The sequence below is a fragment of the Chiroxiphia lanceolata genome, chromosome 27 (genome assembly GCF_009829145.1).
Source record: "Chiroxiphia lanceolata isolate bChiLan1 chromosome 27, bChiLan1.pri, whole genome shotgun sequence".
Lineage (NCBI taxonomy): Eukaryota > Metazoa > Chordata > Aves > Passeriformes > Pipridae > Chiroxiphia > Chiroxiphia lanceolata.
Genome location: NC_045663.1, coordinates 5,008,668 through 5,032,619, shown reverse-complemented (window position 1 = coordinate 5,032,619; position 23,952 = coordinate 5,008,668). Strand labels below are relative to the sequence as shown.

General features: G+C 53.7%; 1 protein-coding gene across 5 annotated transcripts; it reads right to left on the bottom strand.

The window, feature by feature from the left end:
• Positions 1-2,106: 2,106 nt before the first annotated feature.
• Positions 2,107-23,692, bottom strand: SCAMP4 (secretory carrier membrane protein 4). Of its 5 annotated transcripts, XM_032712378.1 has the most exons (9): positions 22,290-22,698; positions 18,605-18,698; positions 16,999-17,069; positions 16,557-16,610; positions 14,189-14,317; positions 10,328-10,484; positions 7,424-7,525; positions 5,969-6,086; positions 2,107-5,007 (listed from the first exon to the last, which is right to left on the bottom strand). In XM_032712378.1, exons 4-9 carry the CDS (start codon positions 16,561-16,563, stop codon positions 4,831-4,833), a joined length of 690 nt encoding a protein of 229 aa, XP_032568269.1. In that variant the 5' UTR covers positions 16,564-16,610; positions 16,999-17,069; positions 18,605-18,698; positions 22,290-22,698; the 3' UTR covers positions 2,107-4,830. The 5 variants fall into 5 exon arrangements, with proteins under 5 accessions (XP_032568269.1, XP_032568270.1, XP_032568267.1 ...); XM_032712379.1 differs by lacking the exons at positions 18,605-18,698; positions 22,290-22,698 and adding an exon at positions 23,640-23,692; XM_032712376.1 differs by lacking the exons at positions 18,605-18,698; positions 22,290-22,698 and adding an exon at positions 23,635-23,687.
• Between the last annotated feature and the right edge of the window lie 260 nt (positions 23,693-23,952).

The following is a 23,952-nucleotide window of genomic DNA, read 5'->3' as shown; positions in this document are numbered from 1 at the left end:
CATTTGGCTGAAGGGTTTTTCCCTGTAGGTGTTTGCTTCTGCAGAACAGTCAGGAGAATTCTGAGCTACTCCGAACGTGAATTCCAGCTGCTCCCTGTGCTGTGGTGGCGCTCAGGAGGCTGGGGAGGGGCTGGGACCCACGTCCTGCCCCCAGAGAGAGAAAATCACCCCTGAAGCACCCGAGGGCAGAGCCACCCTCCCTCCCCCCTTTGCACCATCCCCCACCCCGCGCGATTTCGAGGCGATTTCGAGCACTTTGAGAACTCACAATTGTTCAGGCATTTGCCTGGAGAATTTAACCATCCTCTGGAGCAGGAGGGGGGGTGGGGAAGAAAGGATTTCTGGCTTTATTTCAAGGCAAATCTGCAGCGGTGAACACAGGGGGTGCCAAAGGTGTGCCGAGACACAACAGCTCATGCTGTGGGACCGGGGAGTGAGGAGAGCCAGGGAAGTTGTGTCAGGAAAACATCCAGCTCCAAACCCTGCCCTTCTGCAGGCACAGGACAATTGGGGCTCATTCCCAAGCAGACAACAACACAAAGGAGCCACTGTGACTGCACGGGAGGACGAGCTGCTCCAGGGGCAGGTGGGTGACACCTTCCCAGGGCAGAACATCAGGGCCTGGGAGGCTGCAGAGGGACAGAAACACAGCAAGAACCAGACAAAGGAAAAGCCAGGCCCTGGTAGCATCCCTCACACCCTGATCCTGGGGATCCTGAGCCTTTTGGGAGCTCCTTGGGGCAGGGGGGTTGAGCTTGGCTGCACAACACCCCCATTCCCACATTCCTGGCAAATCCTGCCCTGTCCCGAGTGTAAGGGAGTTAAAGAACTCACAAGGGCCAAGGTCCTGCCTGAGCAGCAGCTGGAGCAGGAGCTGAAAATGTGCCTCATGCTCAGATTTTGAGGGCCTGGAGCAAGAATTTAAGGAAAATCCTTTTCATTCCCATGCTCAATACATCAGGGCACAGCAGCAGCTGAAGGGAACCACTGTGGGGTGGGGAGGGCTGGGCAGGGGCACCTGGCACAGGGCTTTGGGGGTGAGGAAGGCACTGAGACTGGCAGATGCTGCATCAGCAGCTGTGACAGAAACAGCTCTTTTAGGATTAAAGATCTGCCTCAGAGCAGAACTGGGGTGTGAAGCCACAATATGGTAACTCCCATATTCCCACCTGGAGTTCTGTGTCCAGCTCTGGGGCCACCAACACAAGGAAGACATTGGAATGAATCCAGAGGAAGCCATGGAGATGGTCCCAGGGCTGGAGCCCTTCTGCTCTGGAGCCAGGCTGGGAGAGCTGGGGGGGTTCACCTGGAGGAGAGAAGGCTCCAAGGAGACCTGAGAGCCCCTTCCAGGGCCTAAAGGGGCTCCAGGAGAGCTGGAGAGGGACTGGGGACAAGGGATGGAGGGACAGGACAAGGGGAATGGCTTCCCACTGCCAGAGGGCAGGGATAGATGGGATATTGGGAAAGAATTCTTGGCTGTGAGGGTGGGAAGGCCCTGGCACAGGTTTCCCAGAGCAGCTGTGGCTGCCCCATCCCTGGAAGTGTCCAAGGCCAGGTTGGATCAAAGGAGCAACCTGGGCTAGTGGAAGGTGTCCCTGCCCATGGCAGGGGGTGGGATGAGATGAGATTTAATGTCCCTTCCAACCCAAACCATTCCAGGATTCTAATCTGGGGCAATAAATTCAGCCACGTGCTGAACAGACTCACCTTCACTGTCCAACAGCCCATTTACTCCAGGGATAAGAGTCTCCTCTGGGGCAATAAACTGGGGAAGACAAACACCAGGACTGTGGAGGGGGCAGGAAAAACTCGACCCCAGCGCTTGGGAGATGGGACTTTCTCCCCACCACCCACCTCTGCTCCCTGTTCTCGCCAGAAAATGAGAATAATGGGCAGCAGCTTTGGTAAAAGCTGGTGGGGCCTTTTCTCTAAGAGCACAACCACTCCCAGCAGTGCCCAGCACAGAGGATGAGCCTCATCCATCAACGTGCTCTCTCCCCGAAAAACAACACGCAGTGGGAGACTTTGGGAGGAAAAGGAGAGATTTTGCCATTTCCCTGTGCCAGATAACTCTGGTTACCTAGGAACAGACACTTCCCCGATGCGGCCAGTTCTCCTCATCAAGCACAGGATGAGCATTTATTGTCTTGTGATCAGGAGAAAAACACAAACAGAACCCAGAGCTCCACGGGTGACACGAGACATCGCACACGGACACGGCCACGTGAGACCCGGCCGGGGCAGGAGCCAGGCCCGGCCCGGTGGGGTTAAGAACTCTTAGAAATCTAATGTAAACATTTAAAAACATACAGAGGAGTCCAAAAACCAAAAAAAAACCAAACAAAAAAAAGCGCCACAAAATAAGTTGTTCAGGCAGCGTGTGGGGGGTCGACTTTCTGGAATTACGGTTTGTGGCAGCGAGGAGGGAGGGGGATGAGGTGGCAGATCCCGACTGGGGGCTCACGGAACTAATGGGGGGTGGTTTTGGTGTCCAGCTGCGGCCATTTCGGCTCCCAAGCACCCCCTCCCCTTCCACCAAGCACTGTCAGTGTGGCTGGGGGTGGGAGCTTAAACACATCCCCCCAGATTATCCATGGAACCCAGCGAGGGGCGGGATGTGGAGTCCCCAGCAACGCTTCTCCTCTTGGCTCCCTCGGAACCTCTGACCTGACGCGCTAAAAAACGGCAGAAAACCAATGGGTTTTGAAGAATTTTGGCAAGAGGCTGAGTGGCAGGACCAAGGGGCATGAGAGCCAGGACATGGGGCACCCAAGGGTGGCCAATGCCACCTTCAAGTGGCATCAATCCCCCTCACCCCGCAGTGCATCCATCGTATTTCCAGGGAGTCAACACCAGGCAGTTCTTGTATCACTCCGATGGCAAGCGACAAAGAACACTTAAAATTACACTTGACACAAGACAAAGGCACCTAAAAAGCTTCACAATGTGTTCTGGTAAGGAGGCTCCAAGCACTCCATGCTCCCAAGCACATCCCACACTCGCCAGGAAGAACCCCCGGTGTTGGGAGCACGTTCTGTGTCCCAGAGCCTGGTCCTGCGGGGGGGGTCAGTGCTGCTTGTAAACTGAAATTCAGGGAGGCTCTGCCCTCCAGTTTGGCCCTGGAAACATGGGTCATGCAGACTCCAGGCTGTGCTTCCCTCATTATTTACAGTGACATGGGACGAGTTAATGGGGAATTCTGCAGGGATGAGGGGAAGGGGATTCTCCTCCATGAACTATGATTCCGTTAGATAAGGCACATGTAGAGAAAATATTCAAAAGATCACTTGCAAATCTATTCCACCTAGCTAGGACCACCTCCCTGTCCCTTTTCCAGGAGCCAGTTCTGATCTCCAGCTGCTCAGTGTGGCTTTGGAGTGACCCCACTGACAGCCTGCCACGGCAGAGGCTCTGGGGTGCCCAACCCCTCCCAGATCCCCCACATGGAGCACTCTGGATCATTGGCCAAAAATCTGAGAGCCAAAGGCTTGGGACACTCACTCTCTATAAAAATATTGGGGACTGACCTCCCAGTTTGGACAGGTTTGAAAAAACATCACAGCAGGTTTTGAGGGGGAAGAGGAAACTGCAGCCTTTGCTGCCTGGATCAGGACAGGACACAGGGAATTGGATGGCTCAGGCTCCAGGAGCCCTGATGTGCAGGCACAGAATGGAGAGATGAATGATGAGGCAGAGGCCAGGGAAAACAATCCCTCTCAACAGCTTCATCCTCCCTCCAGCTGATCCCTGAAGAAAGGCAGGAACCTCCCTCTCCTGGAAGGAAGTGCTGCAGACCAGGACTGCCCAGCTCACACTAACGAGCCCTCCCTGGTCCTCCCAGCCCCCCTGTAATGTTTGGAGTCCAAGCCCATCAGCAGAAGGCAGAATGAAACCATTCATTGTAACAGAACCGCTTCCAAACCGCTCTGGGGGCCCAGCACCGAGATCCAGCGTTATCCTGCATCCGGCTCTGGCTGGCAGCCCAGGGAAAGGGAGCCCAGGGAAAGGGAGCCCCAACAGGACAAGGTGTGTCTGGGGGGGCATTTCCTGGGGCAGCACAAGGCCTGGCTGGAAGGTCCGTGGTGGGGAGCTCTCGTGCTGAGCCCTGCACGGGGGGCACATCCCCAGGGCCGGCTCCGGTTCGGGATTCCAGTGAGCAACCACCAACCTCATGAGATGAATCTGCACCTTTTGAAGCACAAAGATCCGGCAAAAAGCTTTGGCAGCAGGGAAGGCAGGACTTGGAGCATCACAGCAGTCTGAGCCAGGCAAAGGAGGACTCTCGTGGCCTTCACAGCTCCCGTTCCCGGCGGGGAGGGTGGGGGTTTCACAGATCCCTTCCATATCACTAGTACCAAATAATTTAAGTCTTGCATTTCCCTTAGAGTGAAAAATTCCACATTATTCATCCAGGAGAGTAAACACCAGTTGCTACTAAAGCTGTGATTGCTGAGGGGTGCTGTGCATTGCAGGGAAGCTGAGCAGGAGCAGCTGTGGTTAGTGTTGCCATTGGGGGAAGTTGAGCCTTTTTCAGGGATGGTCAGGAGAGGATTCCCTCGAGGAAGGGCAGTTGTTGAAGGGTTTGTTCCTCAGTCTGCAACGAGGCAAATACTGGTAGCTCAAGGCAAACAAAAAGCTTTGTGCCACGGCCGTGCAGTGGAGGTGGGAAGGGCTGACAGGATCTTCCACAGGGACCAGGAGACAAGAACCAAAAAGGTCCCAAAAAGGTGACTGGGGTGCCTGGGGGAGGGAATGCAAATGATCTTTTCCAATAACAAGAATTAAAAGACCAAAAAGGAGAGAATCCAGGCAGTTTGCAGCTGCTGCTGCTTAAGGCCATTGGTTTCCTGGGGGGTAGTTGGGCACTGTGGGATACTCTGGCAGGCTGTTCCCAGAAAAATTGCTGTACTGGGCCTCCCTGCTGGGGGGGTTCCTCCAGGCGCCGCTGTTCCACTCGTCCTGAGCCTTCTGGAAGCTTCCACCACCCCCTCGGTAGATTTTATGTACCTGATGGATGGAAGGGAGAACAGGAGGAGTCACCACCAGGAGCCCTCAGCTCTGCAGAGCTGCAGCCACCTGGATCGAGGATTTGTTCCTCTCTCTGTCAAGAGCTGGATTTCTGAGGAACAAAAGCACTAAAAATGCAGTAATACAGTGAACAGAGGTGGAAATAAATAGTATTAACACCAGACTTGGACCCATTTCAGCCGCATGCCCAAGACTGAGGTGAGGGATCCTCCAGCAAGGCAGCCAGAGGGCTGAAACCTCTCCAACACTGACACAGCTGCTTCCACAGGGCTTCTGTCTTCTCCCCTTCTCTTCCATCTGCCAAAGCTCTCCAGCCAGTCCTACCTCCAAATCCTTCTTTCTGCAGAGGACCACTTCCCACCCTGCCACCAAGTCCCCACTGCAGGGGGAAATTAAGGAATTGTTAAGGTTGGAAAAGACCTTTAAGGTCACCAAGTCCAACCATGAACCCCACACCAACACCACACCATGTCCCCAGGGGCCACGTCCACACGTTGTCTGAACACCTCCAGAGATGGTGACTCCACCACTGCCCTGGGCAGCCTGTGCCAGTGCTTTACAACCTTTTCCATGAAAAAAAGTGTTCCTAATATCCAACCTAAACCTCCCCGTTTCACACAGCTTCACGTTGCTTCACATGAAGCTTGTGCTGAGGGACGTAAAGTGACATCGCCACACGACACGGTGACAATACCCAGCCTGAGCTGTCTTGTGCTGTCTGGATTTGTCTCCTGGGAACTTTAAGAGACACCAGCTGACTGCACTGAACAGCCTTTCAAAGCAGTGGTGGCTGCTGAGGTCGCGACACAAAAGGCAGATAACCCAAGTCAGAGACAGATCTGAAGAGCCACAGGATGGTTTGGGCCAGGACGGAGCATAAAGCCCATCCCATTCCACCCCCCTGCCATGGGCCGGGACACCTCCCCCAGGAAGAACCCACCCTTAGGATGCAGATGAGCATGGCCACGGCCGACAGGGTGAACATGATGGCAGGGAACAGCATGAACACGGCGGCGGCGACGCTGGTGCTGAAGAAGGTGATGGCTGCCAACCACCCACTGCAGGAGACACAGAGAGAGAGGCAGTGTCATTAGAACTCCCTTTTTAAAGTGTCCTTGTTACCAGAGAAACTGTCTGCTCTCTTATAAGGGTGCGGAGGCCCTGGCAGAGGTTTCCCAGAGAAGCTGTGGCTGCCCCACCCCTGGAAGTGTGCAAGGCCAGGCTGGATCAAAGGAGCAACCTGGGACAGTGGAAGGTGGAAGGTGTCCCTGCCTGTGGCAGGGGGTGGGATGAGATGAGCTCTAAGGCCCCTTCCAACCCAAACCATTCTGGGATTCTGGGCTTCATAGCCCAGAAGTTACAAGGCAGCTTTAAAGCTCTTGAAAATGAAAAGAGCAATGAGGAAAATGGACAGAAGGAAAAGCAGGTATTTCCCCAAGCTCTTAACTCTTAACAAGGCCAGCACCCCTTGCTGATCCAGCCTCAGAGCTTTAAGGGGCAGCCAGCTGCATGGAGTTTGGGGAGAAAAGGTCTATTCCCAAGGTGCTTTTGGTTATGCACCCAGAGATCAGAACTGGCATCAGGGAACACCAGGGTCCTCTGATTTACACTCCACCTCCATTCCTTGGATGGCAATAACCAGGTAGGGCACCACAGCTATGACAGCAAAGTGTTCCAGGGTGTGCTGGGCCTTTGCACGACTTGTCCTTTCCACAGGAAGTTAAAATGCCAAACAAATGCACCAAGGCTGCCAGAGCTCAAGGAGTGTTTGGATGATCCTCTCAGGCCCACGGTGTGACTCCTGGGGATGGGCCTGTGCAGGGCTGAGGGTCGGACTGATGATCCTTGAGGGTCCCTTCCAGCTCAGCAAATTCTGGGATTCAGTGAAACAATTATAACATAACCAGGGACAGACACCAACACACTCCCATTTATCTTAGGAGAACTCTCACAATACTTCTCCACAGGCCAACAGTGAGTCATCCCACCCTGCTCACCGGGCACTGCCAACACTGAGGGCAAGGCTGAGCCTGGTTAAATGGTGAAAGAAATGGGCCTTGAGGGAAGGTGCTAGAAAGAACACGCAGGTGAAGATCACAGAATCCCAGGATGGTTTGGGTTGGGAGGGACCTTAAAGATCCAGTCCCATGCCCTGCCATGGGCAGGGACACCTGGCACCAGACCAGGTTGCTCCAAGCCCCGTCCAACCTGGCCTTGACTTCTGCCACCACAGCGAAGAAACCTGAATTGTGCACCCCGAGGGCAGATATAACTGTGCACAAGGGAAAACTGAAAGCTTTTCCCACTCCACCCTGTACAGACTCCCACCAGCTTCTCAAAAAAGAAGGGGGAACAGCCCCAGGCTGAGTGTTTGCTGTCAGAGCATCCCACTTACCACGCGCCCCATCCAGAGAAGCCGATCGCCTGCAGGACCGTCAGGACGAACTGTGCCCCGAAGATGAAGAAAAAGGCCATGAAGTTAAAGGAGCTGTCTGACCTGCAGAGGGACACAGGGGGTCAGGGGGGCACTGGCACCTTGTGCTCCTTCACACTGGTGTCTGACCCCCCAACTCCAGAGGGATCCCTGTGCTTGGGAGGCTCCTCCTCTGCCCCAGGCAGGGAGAGCACACAGCTCCATGACTCAGCAGCACCTATTCCCTCCCCATAACCCGGCTCCTGAATTGCTCTACCCCAGTAACTGCACTATGGTGACACACATGGAGAGACACAAGTCTCCTATACAGTGTTTGAATCATTCTCTGAGCAAACATCAGCCCAGCCTGACACTGCCTACCAGCTCAGCCACTGGCAAGGAGGCACACGGGGACCTGCCACTGGCAGGCAGAGCTTGTCCACACACTGAAAGGGATCCCTGAGCATGAGAATTCCAGCTGGGAATGTCCCAGTGCCTGTCTGTCATTGTGTTCACACGCCCACAGTTAACAGTCCAGCACTGGGACACACTAGGAGGGAAAACAGCCACGAGGGAGGTGGTTGGTGCCCTGACAGCAGAGGCACAACTCCCATCTCTGCGGGCTCCCCATCCTCAGGATGTACAGGTGAGGTCCTGGAATTTATGCAGGTACAATAATTAGCATGAAAATGACCTCAGCAAGAGGCTGAGCAGGTGCACTCAAGGTCTCTGTCATGGGGGCACAGCACGGCCCTGCCCAGGTCTGGGCTCTGCCACAGGACATCTCCATCCAGCTAAACCAGCCACGTCAGGCACATCTAGAACTCCCCAAACTACCATTTTTAATTATACAAATGGTTCCTATCCTCTCAGGAACTCAAAGTGCCAATGATTTTGTACAGATTTACACAAAGCAGTTAATTATGAGGCAGCCTGGTGCAAAGGAGCTCCAGCCACTGCCAGCTCCTGCTTAAACCCTGACAGTGTTTAAATGCTTATTATTTCAATTATTTTTATTATATTTATGTTTGTTAGTGTCATAATTCTAGCCCCTGATACCTAAGGAAGTGGGACCCCAAGCTCTGGATCTTGGCTGGTCTGAGACATGTGGAAAAGCCTCCAGCCAGACCTGTGCTGGTCCAGGCATCTGTCAGCTTCCAAATGGTGGCCACGGAGATGCTGTGGGAGTTTTGTCATCCTTGACCATCCTCCCAGTCCTGCCCTTCAAATACCACCTCAGAGCACAGCCATGTGAAAGAAATACTTTAAACAGGGCCTGCTCACAGTGGTGCCTGTTGGAATCCAATTAACAGGGATTAGGCTCGAGGCTGAGCCTTCAAACAAGACTCTTGCAACTCCGACCTGAAGGGGCTGGAGGAGTCTTCAGTTGAAAGGATCTGCAGGAATTAGTGAGGATACAGAGAAAAGGTGATTCCTCATCCAGCTTTCTGGTGCAGATTGGCTCCAGCCCTGTGCCAGGGCTCTGCAGCTAATTCAATCTGGGATGTGCTGGGATGACGAGGGTTTTAGGGCAGCATCCGTGCAGGACAGGATGCCAGCACTGAAGGGTGGCCTCCTCCAGAGCACGTGGGGCTGCCCTGGCCTCTGGAATCACTAGCTGTGATCCCACACCAGCACTGCAGTGATTTCCAGGCCTCTTCCCCAGCTGATGTCCCAGTGGATGATCCCTGGGCTCCCCACTTTCTCCCCGGGGTGATTCCTTATTTAACTGTGCACAGAGTAACCTCGGGGACCTTCCAGCGTTCAGTTGCATAAACACGTACAAACAACATTAAAGGAATAATTAGAAACAGCCCTCGTGGAGCACAGGGGAGGGCAGTGGGGAGGAATAATTTTTCCCAGACTTCAGAATGGAAATTCCTCTTTGAGCAGAGGCCCTTGGGCTTCTGAGCTCGGGATGGGGACAAAGCCCAGCCCCAGAGGGCAAAAGCTCAGAGCTGGGGTTTTCAGGTCATTTAGAACTTCCTTTTCCACCAGAAATAACCCTCCCCTGTAGATGGAGTCACTGGTAATTCAAGCACTGCCCAGTGCTGCTGGCACACAAACCCAGAAGAGCATTTAAACAACTAATTTATGATGTGCCCAACAGACAGGACCCACCTGCCACCTCCCATTTCCGTCAGCTGCTTTTGCTGTTACCCAAACCAGCTCATCACAGAACCTGGTGAATAATCAAAATCCAGAGCATTCTACCAGAAAGAGCTTCACCTTCAGGGTGCAAACCCCTGACTGGGGGTGGTGGTGACACCAGGCAGGTCCCTCCTGTCCCTGTGTGAGGCTGGAAGCTGCTCAGGCCCCTCACAGCTCTGCCAGGCATTACACATTAATGTCTGAGTGATGCCTCCTGTCCACAGCAAGCGTGAGCAAATGCAAATGATTATTAATTAAAGTGAAAATGTAGGATGGCTTTAAATATTTGTGGAGTTGCAGAAGGACTGGCTCCAGGGAACTGCTTTTATCTAAAAAGCAAAGCAGCCAAGCTCTCGAGCTGCTCAAGAAACCACAAGAGTTCTCAAAAACTAATAAGTTAATAGTCTTCCATCAAAATAAGCCTCAGTGAAGCTCTACCAAATTAGTATGTATTTTAATGCTGTACTGAGATGAGGGTGCAGCTAAGCTTGAGATATTTAAGTAAAACATGAATTTCACCCTCATGGGAGTGGCTGCTCACCTCCAGCCCCAGGCAGGTGACCCTCAGTCCTACAAAAAGTAACCACATTCTTCTTAATTTTGAAAGTAAGTAAGAAAAAAAAATAAAAATCTTTATCCCAGACACAGAGATCTCTCCAGGAGCACTTCCCAGGAACAACACAGGCCTCTCCCAGAGGGAACTGGAAGAGAAGCCCCTCGAGGGCTCCTACTCACCGGAAGGCTTTGTAGGCAGGTCGGAACCAGCAGACGTAGCCACAGGGGCTGAAGAGGAGCAGCCACAGGATGGCCAGGCCAAAGTTGACCCCGTAGCCTCCCCCGATCCACCAGGCCAGGCAGGCAACGATGTTCACTGCCAGGGTGATGCAGTAAACTGGGGAGAGGGCAGAGGACAGAGCGTGGGGTGGGGCAGCTTCACGACTTCGCAAAGAAAGGAAACGAAAAACAACGGCTGGAGCTGTGCCAGGGGGTTGGGATGGATCTCAGGGAAAGGTTCTTCCCCCACAGGGTGCTGGGGCACTGCCCAGGCTCCCCAGGGCAGTGGGCACGGCCCCAAGGCTGCCAGAGCTCCAGGAGCGTTTGGACAACGCTCTGAGGGACAGGGTGGGATTGTTGGGGTGTCTGGGCAGGGCAGGAGTTGGACTGGATGATCCTTGTGGGTCCCTTCCCAGCTCAGGGTATCCCAGGATTCTATGAAACCCCCTGTGCTCTAATGGGAAGGGCCCCTGGGGCAGTGGGAAGCTCAGGCCCAGCAATGCAGCAGCTCAGAGCGAGTCACAGGTTCCCGTGTGACTCTGGAGCACATCCAGCTCTGGGGGGATCCTGCAGCACAGGGATGAGGGACCTCTTTTGGGACCTGCCAAAGGATGGAGAGACAGCAGCAACCAGTGCAACCAGTACAAGACTCAGGTCAGTATTATTATGACTTGGGAGCAAGGTCCAATTTCCATTTGCAGCAAACCCCCTTTGTGAGAGGAGAGGGGTGAACCCCCACTGAGTGACTCTGCTCGCTGGGGCTGCCTCGGGAGCCACTTCAGAGCCAGCTCAGTGCCTTGCAGGCTCTGCCTCCGCTTCCCTGGGCCTCTGAGGAATCCTGGAAGTCAGCCTGAGGCCTTGGAAGTGCTTCCTTGAGTGAGGGGATAAGCAAACTCCAATCAGGCTGAGAATATGGGACCATGGGGGTGCCTTAAAGGCCTTTTCACATCCCTGTTCCTGTCACTTGGATAAAAAGAAACAGTTGACAAAGGCCCCCAGAGCACAGCAGTGCTGCACTAAGTAGCTGTGCGTGAAGTGATGCTGCTCCCCCTTTCCCTGGAGCTCACATCCCTGAAAAGGGGGCTGCTCCCCCCCCAGCTTTGGCAGGCTGGGCTCAGCCCCACGCCAGGGGCTCCCTGCTTTCCTCCCTGCAGCCCCCCAGGCTCTGCCAGTGTCCAAGAGAGCCTCACCCAACTACAAGCTCCTGCTTTGGAAAACAGGGGGTAACTTCTAAAAGCCTATATAAATGAGCACAGAGGAAGGAGAAGGTGGAGGGTCCAAACAGCAAAGACCCTCCAGCACAGCTGGTGATGAGCTGACAGTGACACTTTGGACGCTGGCCTCAGCTCTTTGGGCAAAATTAAATCCCTGAATTTCTCTTCACCTGTCCTGCCTGTTCCTTGTTCCACTACACGCTGTGGCTCTGCAGCTCATCTGCACGTCACTGGCCTGCTCCTTCTGGCTGCTCCCTTTCCTCCTCTTCACACAGCCTGGGGGTCCTAAAACAGCTACAAGGTTTTATGGTCATCAAATAACACGGACAGCCCAGCGAGGAGAATGCAGTGTGGAAAGGAAAGCACCTGAACTCAGCTGCTGCTTCTGCCTCACACAGGGCCTGAGAGCTAAAATTAAACATTGCTTACTGCAAAGAGAAATTCCTCTGAGTGGCCAACAAGGCTTTATACACCCTGGTTTGGATGTGGTTTAATACTGGGGGGAAGAAAGAACATTATTTATTTAAATTAATTAATTTTAGGTATTTAAACTAACAGGCTTAAATACGGGTTTAACTCCCCATCCCTGGAAGTGTCCAAGGCCAGGCTGGATTGGACTTGGAACAACCTGGTCTAGTGGAAGGTGTCCCTGCCCAGGGCAGGGGGTGGAACTGGATGAGCTTAAAGATCCCTCCCAACTCAAACCAATTTGGGATTCTACGGAATTTCATTTATACAGCAATTAGCTGCACTTCTAATCCTTATTTTCAGAAGTAATTTATTCTCCAAAAGTTACATAATTTAAAAAAACAAACCAACACCACCAAGCCAAGAGCACCTATAAAGTTTTAAGGAACTTTTAGTTTACTTCAGTAAAGTTTTAATGCTCTCCCAGTGCCTCAGGTTGGAGTTTGTTCTCCAGCAGTGGGAGCTCTGGTCCAGGCTTCCCCAAACCCCCTCCACCTCAATCAAACACTCACATCCAATTAAAATAACGAGCCCTCACCCTCCCAGCAACGACTTTTGTGCTGCTGCTTTATAAAACTGGCCTTTTTTTTCTCGTTTACCACCTTCCCTGTGCGTGTCCCTCCCTCCATCCCCGGCCAAAAAAAACCCAAATCAGGGAGACCCCGACGCTGCAGATGGAAATGTGAAACTCCTGGTGCAGATGGAGGTCTCCTGGCCGTGCCCAAATCCCTGGCACCCCTCCAGCCTGCCATTAACTCCACTGAGGGACTCTTTGTTCGGGGACAGGGGAGGACAAAAGAGGCTTTAGAGCCGCAGCATTGCCCCAGTGAGTCTGGAGGGACAAGCAGCTTCTTCAGGCAAGAGAATTACAGAGCTCATTGCAGCAGCTCCACATAACCACAGAACAATGGAGCCACGGATTATGCCATTATTTATGCACACAAATCCCTCTCCTACACACATCCCATGCATCTGGAATAAAAGCCACGCCACCGAGTGCAGGGCTGGCAGAAAACGAGCTTTCCTTGGGCGAGGAGGGCGAAAAGAGGATGAACAAGCATTTGGGGGGAAAAAGATAAGCAAGGCAAAGAGGTTTTTTTTAATCTCCCAAAGCATTCCCTGTGGTTTCCTAGGCCTGCCACACCAATTCCATTCCTTGGAGAAGAATGGTCAATTTTTATTCCCAGTTTTCTGAATGGCTGAGGCGGAGAACAGGAGCCCAGAGCCAGGAGCTCTGTTCCCATGGAATATCAGCTGGGATGGAGAGAGGATCAGCTCCCTGCTCCAGCAGGATGGGGAATGCCCAGGGGGCTGTGGAGAGCTAAGGCAGAGCCAGCATGTGGCTAGAAGACACTGCACCCACTGGGAAGGGAGATCTGTGGATGGCACAAGGGGAAGCCTGAGCCTTCCCAGAGTGAGTTTGGGAGCCAGGGAGCAGCAAAGGGGCCACGTTGATTTTCTTGCCTAAAATTCTCCCATTTGTCTCACTATAGGGGAACTGGGGATTTCCTTCAGGTGGATAATTTGGAGAGTTAAAAAAGGCTGGAGAGGGACTTTGGACAAGAGCCTGGTGGGACAGGACAGGGGGAATGGCTTCCCACTGCCAGAGGGCAGGGTTAGGTGGGATACTGGGAAGGAATTCTTCCCTGTGAGGGTGGGGAAGCCCCGGCACAGGTTGCCCAGAGCAGCTGTGGCTGCCCCATCCCTGGAAGTGTCCAAGGCCAGGCTGGATCAAAGGAGCAACCTGGGATAGCAGAAGGTGTCCCTGTCCATGACAGGGAGTGGGATGCGATGAGCTTTAAGGTCCCTTCCAACCCAAACCATTCCATGATTCCATGATCACTTGATATTAATAAAGACATCAAACATATTCTGCCTCTTCCCTCTTCAAATCTCCAAACAGGCTCTTCTAGCACTGATACTCTTTCAAGACTCTTCAAAGATTCAAGGCACAGCAGCTCAAAGTTTAGGCATGAAGTTATATCACAGTATTCAAGTTATATTACAGTATCCTAAGAGGAATCCTTGCTCCTCACCAACTAATTACAGTCAAAACTTCAAAGCACACCAGCCACTGGGATCTCTGGGGGTTTTATCCCACATACACCTTTCCCCAGCACAGGTTTCTCGCTGAACTTACAGATCCAGACGTGGTAGATTCTCTTCACCAGAAACTGGTGGTCGATGGGAATTTCATCGGCGAAATTCTGGTAGAAACAGGGTTTCAGGGGGATGAACTTGGGGAGTGGGGGGAAGTTGTTCACCTTTTCTGCAACACAGAACACAGGTGACATTTATTTTGGGACATGCAAGGCTGAGAGAGGGGAATAGGAACAACCTCATAAGCATCACGTGGATTTAATGCCTTTACACAAAAGGTGCTGCAAGACAAAAAACTTGCCAGGATGAGGTTCCTCAGGAAAGAATGGAATGAGTTTTAAGGTCCCTTCCAACCCAAACCGTTCTGGGATTCCATGATTCTATGTCAGGGATAGTTTTTTTTTAAAAGACTCACGATTTTCAATAAAAAAAGGGTATGTTCAATTTTTTTCCTGCAAGGGTAAATCCCAGGAGGAAAAAAAAAAAAGACAAATTAAAAAAAAAAGAAAAAAAGAAAAAAAGAAAAAGCTTTGCATTCAGAGACAATAAATCAGCAAGTGCTGCCAAAGGCACTGTGGTGAAGAAAACCCTACCTTGGGAAGAAATTATGTTTTAAAATCAAGTAATTAAATGCCCAAATCCTCTGCACTGAAGCTGCTGTCAGCTCCCAGATTTGTCTGTGTGTGCCTGGATGTTCCTGCATGTTTGGGAATGTTTGCTCTTGCCTTGCAGAGCTGATTAAAGTTTGCTTCCAGGGCATTGTGACTAATTGTCTCTCGTCTCCTTCAGCCCCAGTAAACAGAATTAAAAACAACCAGAGGAAGAGATGAGGAATGTCCCGGGAAAACCTCCAAATGGCACAGGAGATGAGAGGAAATGTCTGAACAAGAACTGTCAGCACAAGAGTTCCTTCTCTTCCCATTATCTCCATGGGAGAAGACAATCTGCAGGAGCAGCTCCTGAGCTCCGTTTGAAGGTCGGCAGGGAAGAGCCCAAAGCTTAAGCCAGGCTTTAGGAAGGAAGAGCCTTCCCCTCATGCATATTTTCACACAGAAAATCTGGTGAGGAGAGCTCCCACTGGGGGCACATCAGAAGCAACTGTGGAATAACGTCTGCAGTCACCAGCCCAGTTTGACTTTTCCTCATGAAAACAAACATTAATTCCTCTGCCCCTCCTCCCCCAAACCCATTTTACGTTGATTCAGGTGCCCCCTAAGCTGGCTGGAGTTATTGGTTAACCCCTGCTGCTGCCCCCAGCACATGGATGAACAAACCCCACCAGATGCTGTCCAAGTCCACAGGAATTTGGACTCCTTGGCACTGATTTTTTTTTGCTGTAAACACCTAACGGGGTTTCTCCTGCACAGGGTGTCCCTGCAGCCTGGAAAGGGACTTCACAAGGCTGGACCAAGGGAAAGCAGGGGGCACAGCTCCTAAAGCTGAGCAGGCAGGTCTCTAGGGAAGTCAGTGAGACCAAGATTAATCAAACACAGGGTTCTCTAATAATCTTTGGGGGTTTTTTTGAGAGATGAGGAAACTTTTGTTCTGTCCCTCCTCAACAGCTGAAACTGCAGATTGTTCCTGTGGTTCTGCTCCCTCCCATTTTCTGTCGTGGGCAGCAGAGCTGCTGCCAGTTTCTAATGCAGATGGTGGGGCCAAAACCAACCAGCCACTGCAGTTTGTCATTTCTGAAGCTCATAAAATGCCCCAAATTGTTTGCTAGGTACACAGAGATGGGGATTCCACCTCTTCTCTGCTCCTGCCCACCTCCTCCCATCCAGAGACCCTGTGGTTTCCAGCTGCTCTGGGTTACTTCTGAGATCAGACAAAAGAAATGGAATTAAAACATCCCCTTTCATGGCTGACTGCAGAGCTTGGAGTGCTGCAGCTTTGCCATCAAGGCTGGGATCAACACCCTGCATCAGCAGACACACCCTGTGCTCTCAGAAACCAAACTGCAGCCCCAAGGAGCAGCAGCTGCAGGAGAGTTCCAGACTTCCTCCTACCTTAAAAAAGCTGCAATTTTGTTGCTGCTTTCACTACAAGTAAAATTCAGATGGACCAACACCAATAGCACAGCTGGGAGTGCTGTGCAAAGCTTCTGCAAGGAAGGGATTATTCCCAGGGATTTTTTGGTGAATAAATTCCATCCTCCTGAAACTTTTCAAGCAAGTCTCACCTGAGTCTTTAGCACTTGAGCAGTGACCTCAGGTGACAGATCCCCAGAGGACACAGCAGGAAAGTGAACCTGCCCCAGGCAAGAGAAGCAGCTGAAGAGCTTTAGGGAGCACCAAGATCTAGGGAAGGGACACAGGTCACGTTCCTGACATGTCACAGCCACCACAGCACAATGGACAATGCTTTTTGAAACAACCCTCCCTCCTTTGCCATACTGGAGGTGCTCTTACCTGCCATTTCTATTGGGAGTGTTCCCTGGGGAGGTTTCAGAAAGAGCAACAGATCTGTTGGAGAGAGAAAAACCAGGTCAGCACGTGGCAGCAGCCAGCACCCAGAGAAGCTGCTGGAACTGGGAGGATTTCCAGCACAGTGTGTGACAGAGAGCCCAGGGTTCCCACCACAAACCACTCATCTCCAATCCCCCAAAGCAGGAAGTTTGGAACATCAGAGAAGGGATCCTGATTTCTCCTTGCTCACAGAAAGCTCTGGCAGCCCCTCTGGCAGCCACTTGCAAGGTTTGTCTTATCCAGCAGCCAACAAATGTGCTCTTGGCAGCCCCTGGCAGAGGCTTAGGATGCTCAGGGAGCTCCTGCCAGAACATCTGCACCTTCCACACAGGGCAGGGTGGGACCCAGCAGAGCTCCAACACGGAAGAGACATTTGTGAGCTCACCAGACTTAAAGCTTCATTTAGGTGTTGAGATGATGTGTTGGCTCCTGGTTCTCCGTGCTCCTTCCCAGCTCCTGGAACAAACAGATAATCCCTGTTAGCTGGGCAAAAAAACCCCAATATTCAGCTGGCACCAAACCCAACACCCCTCAGTGTTTTAATCATTCTGCACAACCCTTCCTAAAACACAGGTTCATTCTTCCTGTTACCTCTACTGTAAGTCTAGCAGAAGCAAATCCTGGGAAGTTTACCCAGCACCAGCTGTGTTGCTGATTTTGGCAGAGCTGATACCACAGGATGAAAGGCACAGAGAGGTCTGTGCTGAGCTCTCATTCCACCCCTTCTTCCTTAAGGATGAAACATGTTGTGTCCCCACCTGCCAACTCCAGGATGGGAGCTCAGAACAAACCAACCCCCCAAACCAGCGCTGTGGGGTCTGACAGGAGCACCAGCAATGAAGGTACTCTAAAAACTGCCCCTAAAAACACAGCCAGCACCGACAGCAGCCCCAGCTCCGGGGCCAGAACGGCCGTGCCGGATCCAAATCCCTCGGGATTTTCAGCAGCTCATTTCCCTTTGCTGCACCTCCCTGCTATCCTCCTGTGTGCCCTGGGAAGGTCTGGAGGCTGCAGAGTTTACACTGGCACAATTGTTTTGTTGGGGTTGCATTCGCTTTCCTTTCAAACTGAGCTCCTCCAGCCCAGCCCTTGGAGACAACAGCACTGGGAGAAGAACCAGGACCTGCACAGGCAGATTGTCCTTGTGTGCAGAGATGCAGTTATGTACAAGCTCAACTATACCTACACAGAGAACATGTTATTTTCCCAGACCAGTCCATAGAAAGCCCCAGGTGTGGACAGGACAGCTCAGGGATCCCTGTCCCAGCCAAAGCCTCTGAGCTGTCCCACAGCACCGACAGCACCCGGGGTCTGACAGTGTCTCAGAACTCATGGTTTAGAAGTGGGACCCTTTTGCTTTGCATTTTTAAATTTTTTGACCAGAAGATAAAACGTGAAGACAGTTAAGAACACAATTAAAGCTTCACCCCACCCTTGTGCAGCTGCTCCTGGTTGAGATCTGTAAATTTTGGGGGAAAAACAAATGACACGTGGAACACCAGTTATGGTGATGCACGAAGAGAAAGGGATCTTTCACCAAAAAATGAGCCAACAAGCAAGGTCCTTCTTCAGAAGAGCATTATTTAGGCCCTACACTTCAGTGCTAGTGTCCTACAGAGAGGTGGGAGGCATCAGTCTGCCCACTGGAAAAGGGATCAGGAGGACAGACTGAGGGACACATTCCTGGCTTGGTGATGCCCCCCTGGCCCAGCAGTGGTTCTCCTGTGCCCTTCTGTCTCAAGGAGACTGTGGTGAGTGGCTTTAGCTCAAATAAATAGATAAAAACCCCAGAGAAAGCACCTTCTGGTTCACTCCCTTCTCACTTCACCCAGCTGTGCTCATCCCCCTGCTCCTCTCCTAACAAGCCTCAGCCTTTGGTGCTTTGAAGACAAAGAACATGAAACTGGGGTGTCCTGTGCAGGGCCAGGAGTTGGATTCCATGATCCCTGTGGGTCCCTTCCAACTCAGGATATTCTGGGATTATCACTTACAGAAGCTATGACAGAAACTTCTGGACATTCCCCTCTTCAGCCACCTCTGCTTCCACGAGTAATGGCACAGAAGTTCCTGGGACAACTAATTTCCCTACAGAAAGACATGGTTTGGACCCACAAAACAGCATGAAGGATATTTCCTTCCACAAGGACAAGCACCTACAACCAAGTTTGACACTGGATAATCAGTTCCTGAGATGTGTTGACCTTCCACTCGTTCAGCTGCACTGAAACTCCATCCCAGCTCCCGGCAAAAGGAAAGGGATGAGCCATGGATGAGCCCAAACCTTCTGTGGGAATGAACCTGAACTCCAGGATCCAACCCACTGGTGTTTCTGTTCAGAGCTCGGGGATACACTTGCACAGGAGTTGCTATTTCCCAGCTCACCACTTAATTTGGGCAGGATTCCTGCAAACCCTTAGCTCCAGGGCCTGGGGATAACAGGCCTCAGCTGCACAGCCAGGGAAATGTTTTGTGTCTAACAAGTGATGACAGGGCTCAGCCTGGATGGTCAGTGGCTAAAACTCCTTTAGAGGGAAAGTTTCACTGTGCAGCCTAAACATCCTCAAGCCAGGCTCCAGCTGCAAGATCCCATTACAGCAAAACCAGGTACATAAACAGGTATTATCCAACCACATGTGGACTTGGGCAAGATAACAACACTTAAAATCATGGAATGGTTTAGGATGGAAGGGACCTTAAAGCTCATCCAGTCCCACCCCCTGCCATGGGCAGGGACACCTTCCACTAGCCCAGGTTGCTCCAAGCCCTGTACAACTTGGCCTTGGACACTTCCAGGGATCCAGGGGCAGCCACAGCTTCTCCTGTGCCAGGGCCCCCCCACCCTCACTGGGAAGAATTTCTTCCCAATACCTAATCCAAACCTACTCTCAGTTTGAAGCCACTCCCCCTTGTCCTGTCACCACACGCCCTTGAAATAGTCTCTCTCAATATATAAATCAGCTCTCTATTCACCAGAACATTTCCAGTTTAATTGGGAATAGACAAAATCCAACACCCTGCAATCCGCTGCAGAGATATTTTCTTCTATAACCCACCGCTTGTGGAGGGAGGAAAATCCCACAGCCCCCAAGGAAACCACGGTGTGAAGTGAACTTCCTTTTTCCAGTGTGTTCATCCGTGGTCAATGAATAACTCCAAAGTTTACAGTCCAATGCACATGACTCAGGAGTCCACTGGAGACAGTTGGAGCTTTTCTTCACCAGGATCTCACAGACAAAATGCCCAGTGTCAGTTCAAGGGACACCATTTCCCTCCTAACTCAAGACACGAACGCAAGCAGGGCTGTTTGTCCAGGCAGAGAACAACGCGAGTCCTTTGACTGTGACTCCTTTGTGAAACGTTTCACCAGCTCAGATTAGGGGAAATTTTGACTATTACAGAATCCCAGAATATCCTGAGCTGGAAGGGTCCCACAAGGATCATCCAGTCCAACCCCTGGCCCTGCACAGACACCCCAACAATCCCACCCTGTCCCTCAGAGCGTTGTCCAAACGCTCCTGGAGCTCTGGCAGCCTTGGGGCCGTGCCCACTGCCCTGGGGAGCCTGGGCAGTGCCCCAGCACCCTGTGGGGGAAGAACCTTTCCCTGAGATCCATCCCAACCCCCTGGCACAGCTCCAGCCCTTCCCTGGCTCCTGTCCCTGGTCCCAGAGCAGAGCTCAGTCCCTGCCCCTCCGCCTCCCCTGGGCAGGAGCTGCAGCCCCCGAGGAGTCTCCCCTCAGTCTCCTCTGCTCCAGCTGAACCAGCCGAGTGCCCTCAGCTGCTCCTCAGACCCTTCCCCTCCAGACCCTTCCCCAGCTCCGTGTCCCCCCTTTGGACACTCTCCAACAGCTTCAGATCCCTCTGACACTGTGGCCCCCAAACAGCCCCCAGGACTCGAGGTGAGGCCGCCCCAGGTCAGAGCAGGGTGGGACAATCCCCTCCCTGGCCCGGCCGGCGATGCTGGGCCTGATGCCCCCCAGGACAGGGTGGCCCTTTGGGCTGCCAGGACACTCTGCTGACTCAGATCCAACTGGCCACTGACCAGGACCCCCAGGGCCCTTCCCTCCAGCCTCTCATTCCCCAGTCTGTCCCTGCATCCAGGGACAGGGATCCAGGACCTGCCCTCGTTAAACACCCCAGGGCTGGGGACTGCCCAGCCCTCACACTTGTCAGGGTCTCTCTGCCTTAAATGCACTGAACAGCTCCTCCCAATTTAGTATCATCAGCAAACTGACTCAGTGTCCCTTGCAGTCCTGCTACTGTGTGTGCAGCTCTTTAGGCCCCTTCTGTATTTTGCCCACCTCAGATAATTTTAAAAGTTCTAGTTGTCTCTCACTGCTTTTTTTCTCCAAAACCAGGGAAAGGTGGCGGGAGAACTAAAGGAAGCCAAGCCAAAAGAAAAGCTCTCACAGGGAGGTGGGAGAGCTGATCTCATTCCTGCTTTGCCATAAACCCACCTGGTGACCTGGGGCACATTCCCAAGACCAGATTCACAGGACACCGGATCCCCTCAATCCCTGCAGGTGCCAAACTTAGACCCACATCCCAAGCTTTCCATCCAGCAAAATCCCACAGCTTCTGAGGTATTGCTTTAGGATATTTTCTGTACTGCTTCTGTATTCTCATTTTGATTTGATGACTCTTCTCCCAGACAACCAGTGGCAGGACAAGAGGAAGCTTGTCAAGCTGCAATAGGGGAGGTTCAGGTTGGATGCCAGGAGGAATTTCTCCATGGAAGGGGTGGTCAGGCATTGGAAGGGGCTGCCCAGGGAGGTGGTGGAGTCCCCATCCCTGGAAGTGTCCAAGGAATGGCTGGATGTGGCACTCAGTGCTTGTGGTCTCTCCAGTTGAATTTGAAGAGAAAGTGGTGTCTGCACTGGCCTTAAGGCAAAAGGCTGGGTTTGAGTCTCACTCAGACACCCAGTTTTAATCAGGAACTTCCCAGAGGCAGCAGAGGCCACTCCAAAACGCTGGCTCAGCTTTACCATCCCCGACTCTGCAGAGCTGACACAGTTTGTAGTTGGTGGTGCTTCCTCTCCCTGCCAGGGTGGGACACAGTTCCTGCAGTGACACAGTCCCTGCAGTGACACAACCAGCCCCAAAAGTAACTCCAGAAGCCACCCAGCATGGCCAGGGAGAACAGGGAACCTGTTTATGGCAGCACTGCCCCAAGAAAAGGCACAGGGGGCAATGAAGTTACAGGGTTATCCCACTCCCACGTCAGCTCTGAGTCCTGGGAGCCTCCGGGGGACTCCTGGCTGTACAGGGGGTTCTGCTGCCCCCTCTCCCCCACCCTGGAGTTGGGGAGACAGCAGGATTGGAAGCAAATCCCCAGGTGCCCCCCAGCCTGTTTACACAGCTGTACCTGCTGCCTCAGCACATGGGGCAGGAGCCTTAATTCGGGTATTCAAAACCCAGAGCAGACAAATGTTAATTTTGGTATGAACACGTCCAGGAGTGAAGCTCAGCTGCTCAGGGGCAGAACCTCATAAGGCTCAAGGGGAAGACAAAACCCACAGAAACACTGAAGTATCTGTGCTCAGGGCACAGGCCTGTTCCACCCCCTGTCACCCTCTCAGACTGGCCTCAAAAAGACAGCAGTAACAACACTAATTAGCCTAGAACAAAACAGAAAAGCTAAATTAATCCATCCATTAATTGCCTAATTTCTAACTCACTGCTCTCCTCATCACAGGTTCCACACGAGAGATCCTTGAGCTCACAAAACCCTGAGAGCAGAGAGGGGGAGGTAAAATCACAACATGCCTGTGCTGCCTCTATACAGGGCAGCACCTGAAGGAGCCAGTATCCAAACCACACACATTAGGGAGCTTCACCCTGACAGTCCCTGGAGAACCACGACCCTCCAGCAGCAGCTGGACTGTGTCACCCTGTCCCCTGACCCTCCTGTGTCCCCCCTGAGCCCTCCAGACGTGTCCCGGTGGCTGCTCCCAGGGCTAAGGCAGGAAGGAGCTGTGGGAGGCACATTCCCGATGTCCCTCCGGAGGGGATGGAGCTCGCAGCCTCCGGGGGTGGGGGTCTCACCCTGCAGGGCACAGGACCCCTCTCCACCCTCCGCCTCCTGTCTCCACCCCCTCCCGCTGCCCCCGATAGCGGCTCCCACCGGGGCCGCCCCCGATCCCGGGCTGGCCCCGATTCCTCCCGACACACGCCCCGTCCGTCCCCCCAGACCTGTCCCCGATACCTCCCCGAGCTCAGCACCCCCGACACCCCCTCCCCTGCCGCCCCCCACCGCTGCTGCCCCCGGGGCTGCCCCCGTTACTCCCCGGCCCGAGGCACTGTCACCCCACATCCCGGCCCCGTTATACCCCTGGGACCCCCCGCGCCCCCTCCCCGGCCCCCAGCTCCCCCCACAAATCCTCCGAGCCCACCTGCTCCCACCTGCTTTCCCCCCCCCCCCCCAGACCCCCAGCTCCCTCTCCCGGCCCCCAGCTCCTCCTCCACGACCCCCAGCTCCCGCTCCCCTTCCCCCGGCCACCCTCGACCCTCAGCTCCCCCCAGACCCGCCCAGCTCCCTCCGCCCCGACCCTTCAAGCTGCCCCCCGACCCCCAGATCCCCCTTCCCCGGCACCCCCGACCCCCAGGCTCCCCCTCCCGACTCCCAGTTCTCCTCCCCCGGCCCCCTTCGACCCCCCAACTCCTCCTCCCCGACCCGCAGCTCACCCTCCCTAACGCCAGGCTCGCCCCAACGACCCCCGCCGCGCACCTCCGACCCCCCATCCCTCCTCCCATACCCGCTCCCACTCCCGACCCCCAAATCCTCCTCCATGACCCCCGGCTCGCCCTCCTCGGGCCGCCCCCGACCCTCAGCTCCCCCCCGACCTCTCCAGCTCTGCCTCCGCCCCGACCCTCGGCTCCCTCCCCATGACCCTCAGCTCTCCCCTCCGACCCCCGCCATCCCTCCTCCGAGGCCACCTGCTGATCCCCTCTCCCCAGCTCCCCGTCCAGGACCCTCGGCTCCCCCTCAGCCCCCGCTGCCCGGCCCGGCGCCCCCGGTCCCACCTCACGGATCGCCCGCTCCCGCTCCCCCCGGGGCCGCCGCGGGGCGCTCTGGGAAACGGAGTCCCGTCAACGGCCGCGCCCGCTACGCTCCCCGCGCCTCGGACTACAACTCCCAGAGTGCATCGCGGTACCACCCCGCCCGCTGTCATGTGACGGGCAGGGCAGGCGGGAGGGGCGGGGGAGTCCTACGGCGGCCGCGAGGGACAGAACTGTGTGAGGTACCGCGACCGACCCCGCCGGGGGGCTCTGCCGGGGGGAAGGTGGAGATGATCCAAGGGATCCATCCAAAGGAGCCTCTTTGCCATGGAGAGAGACCGC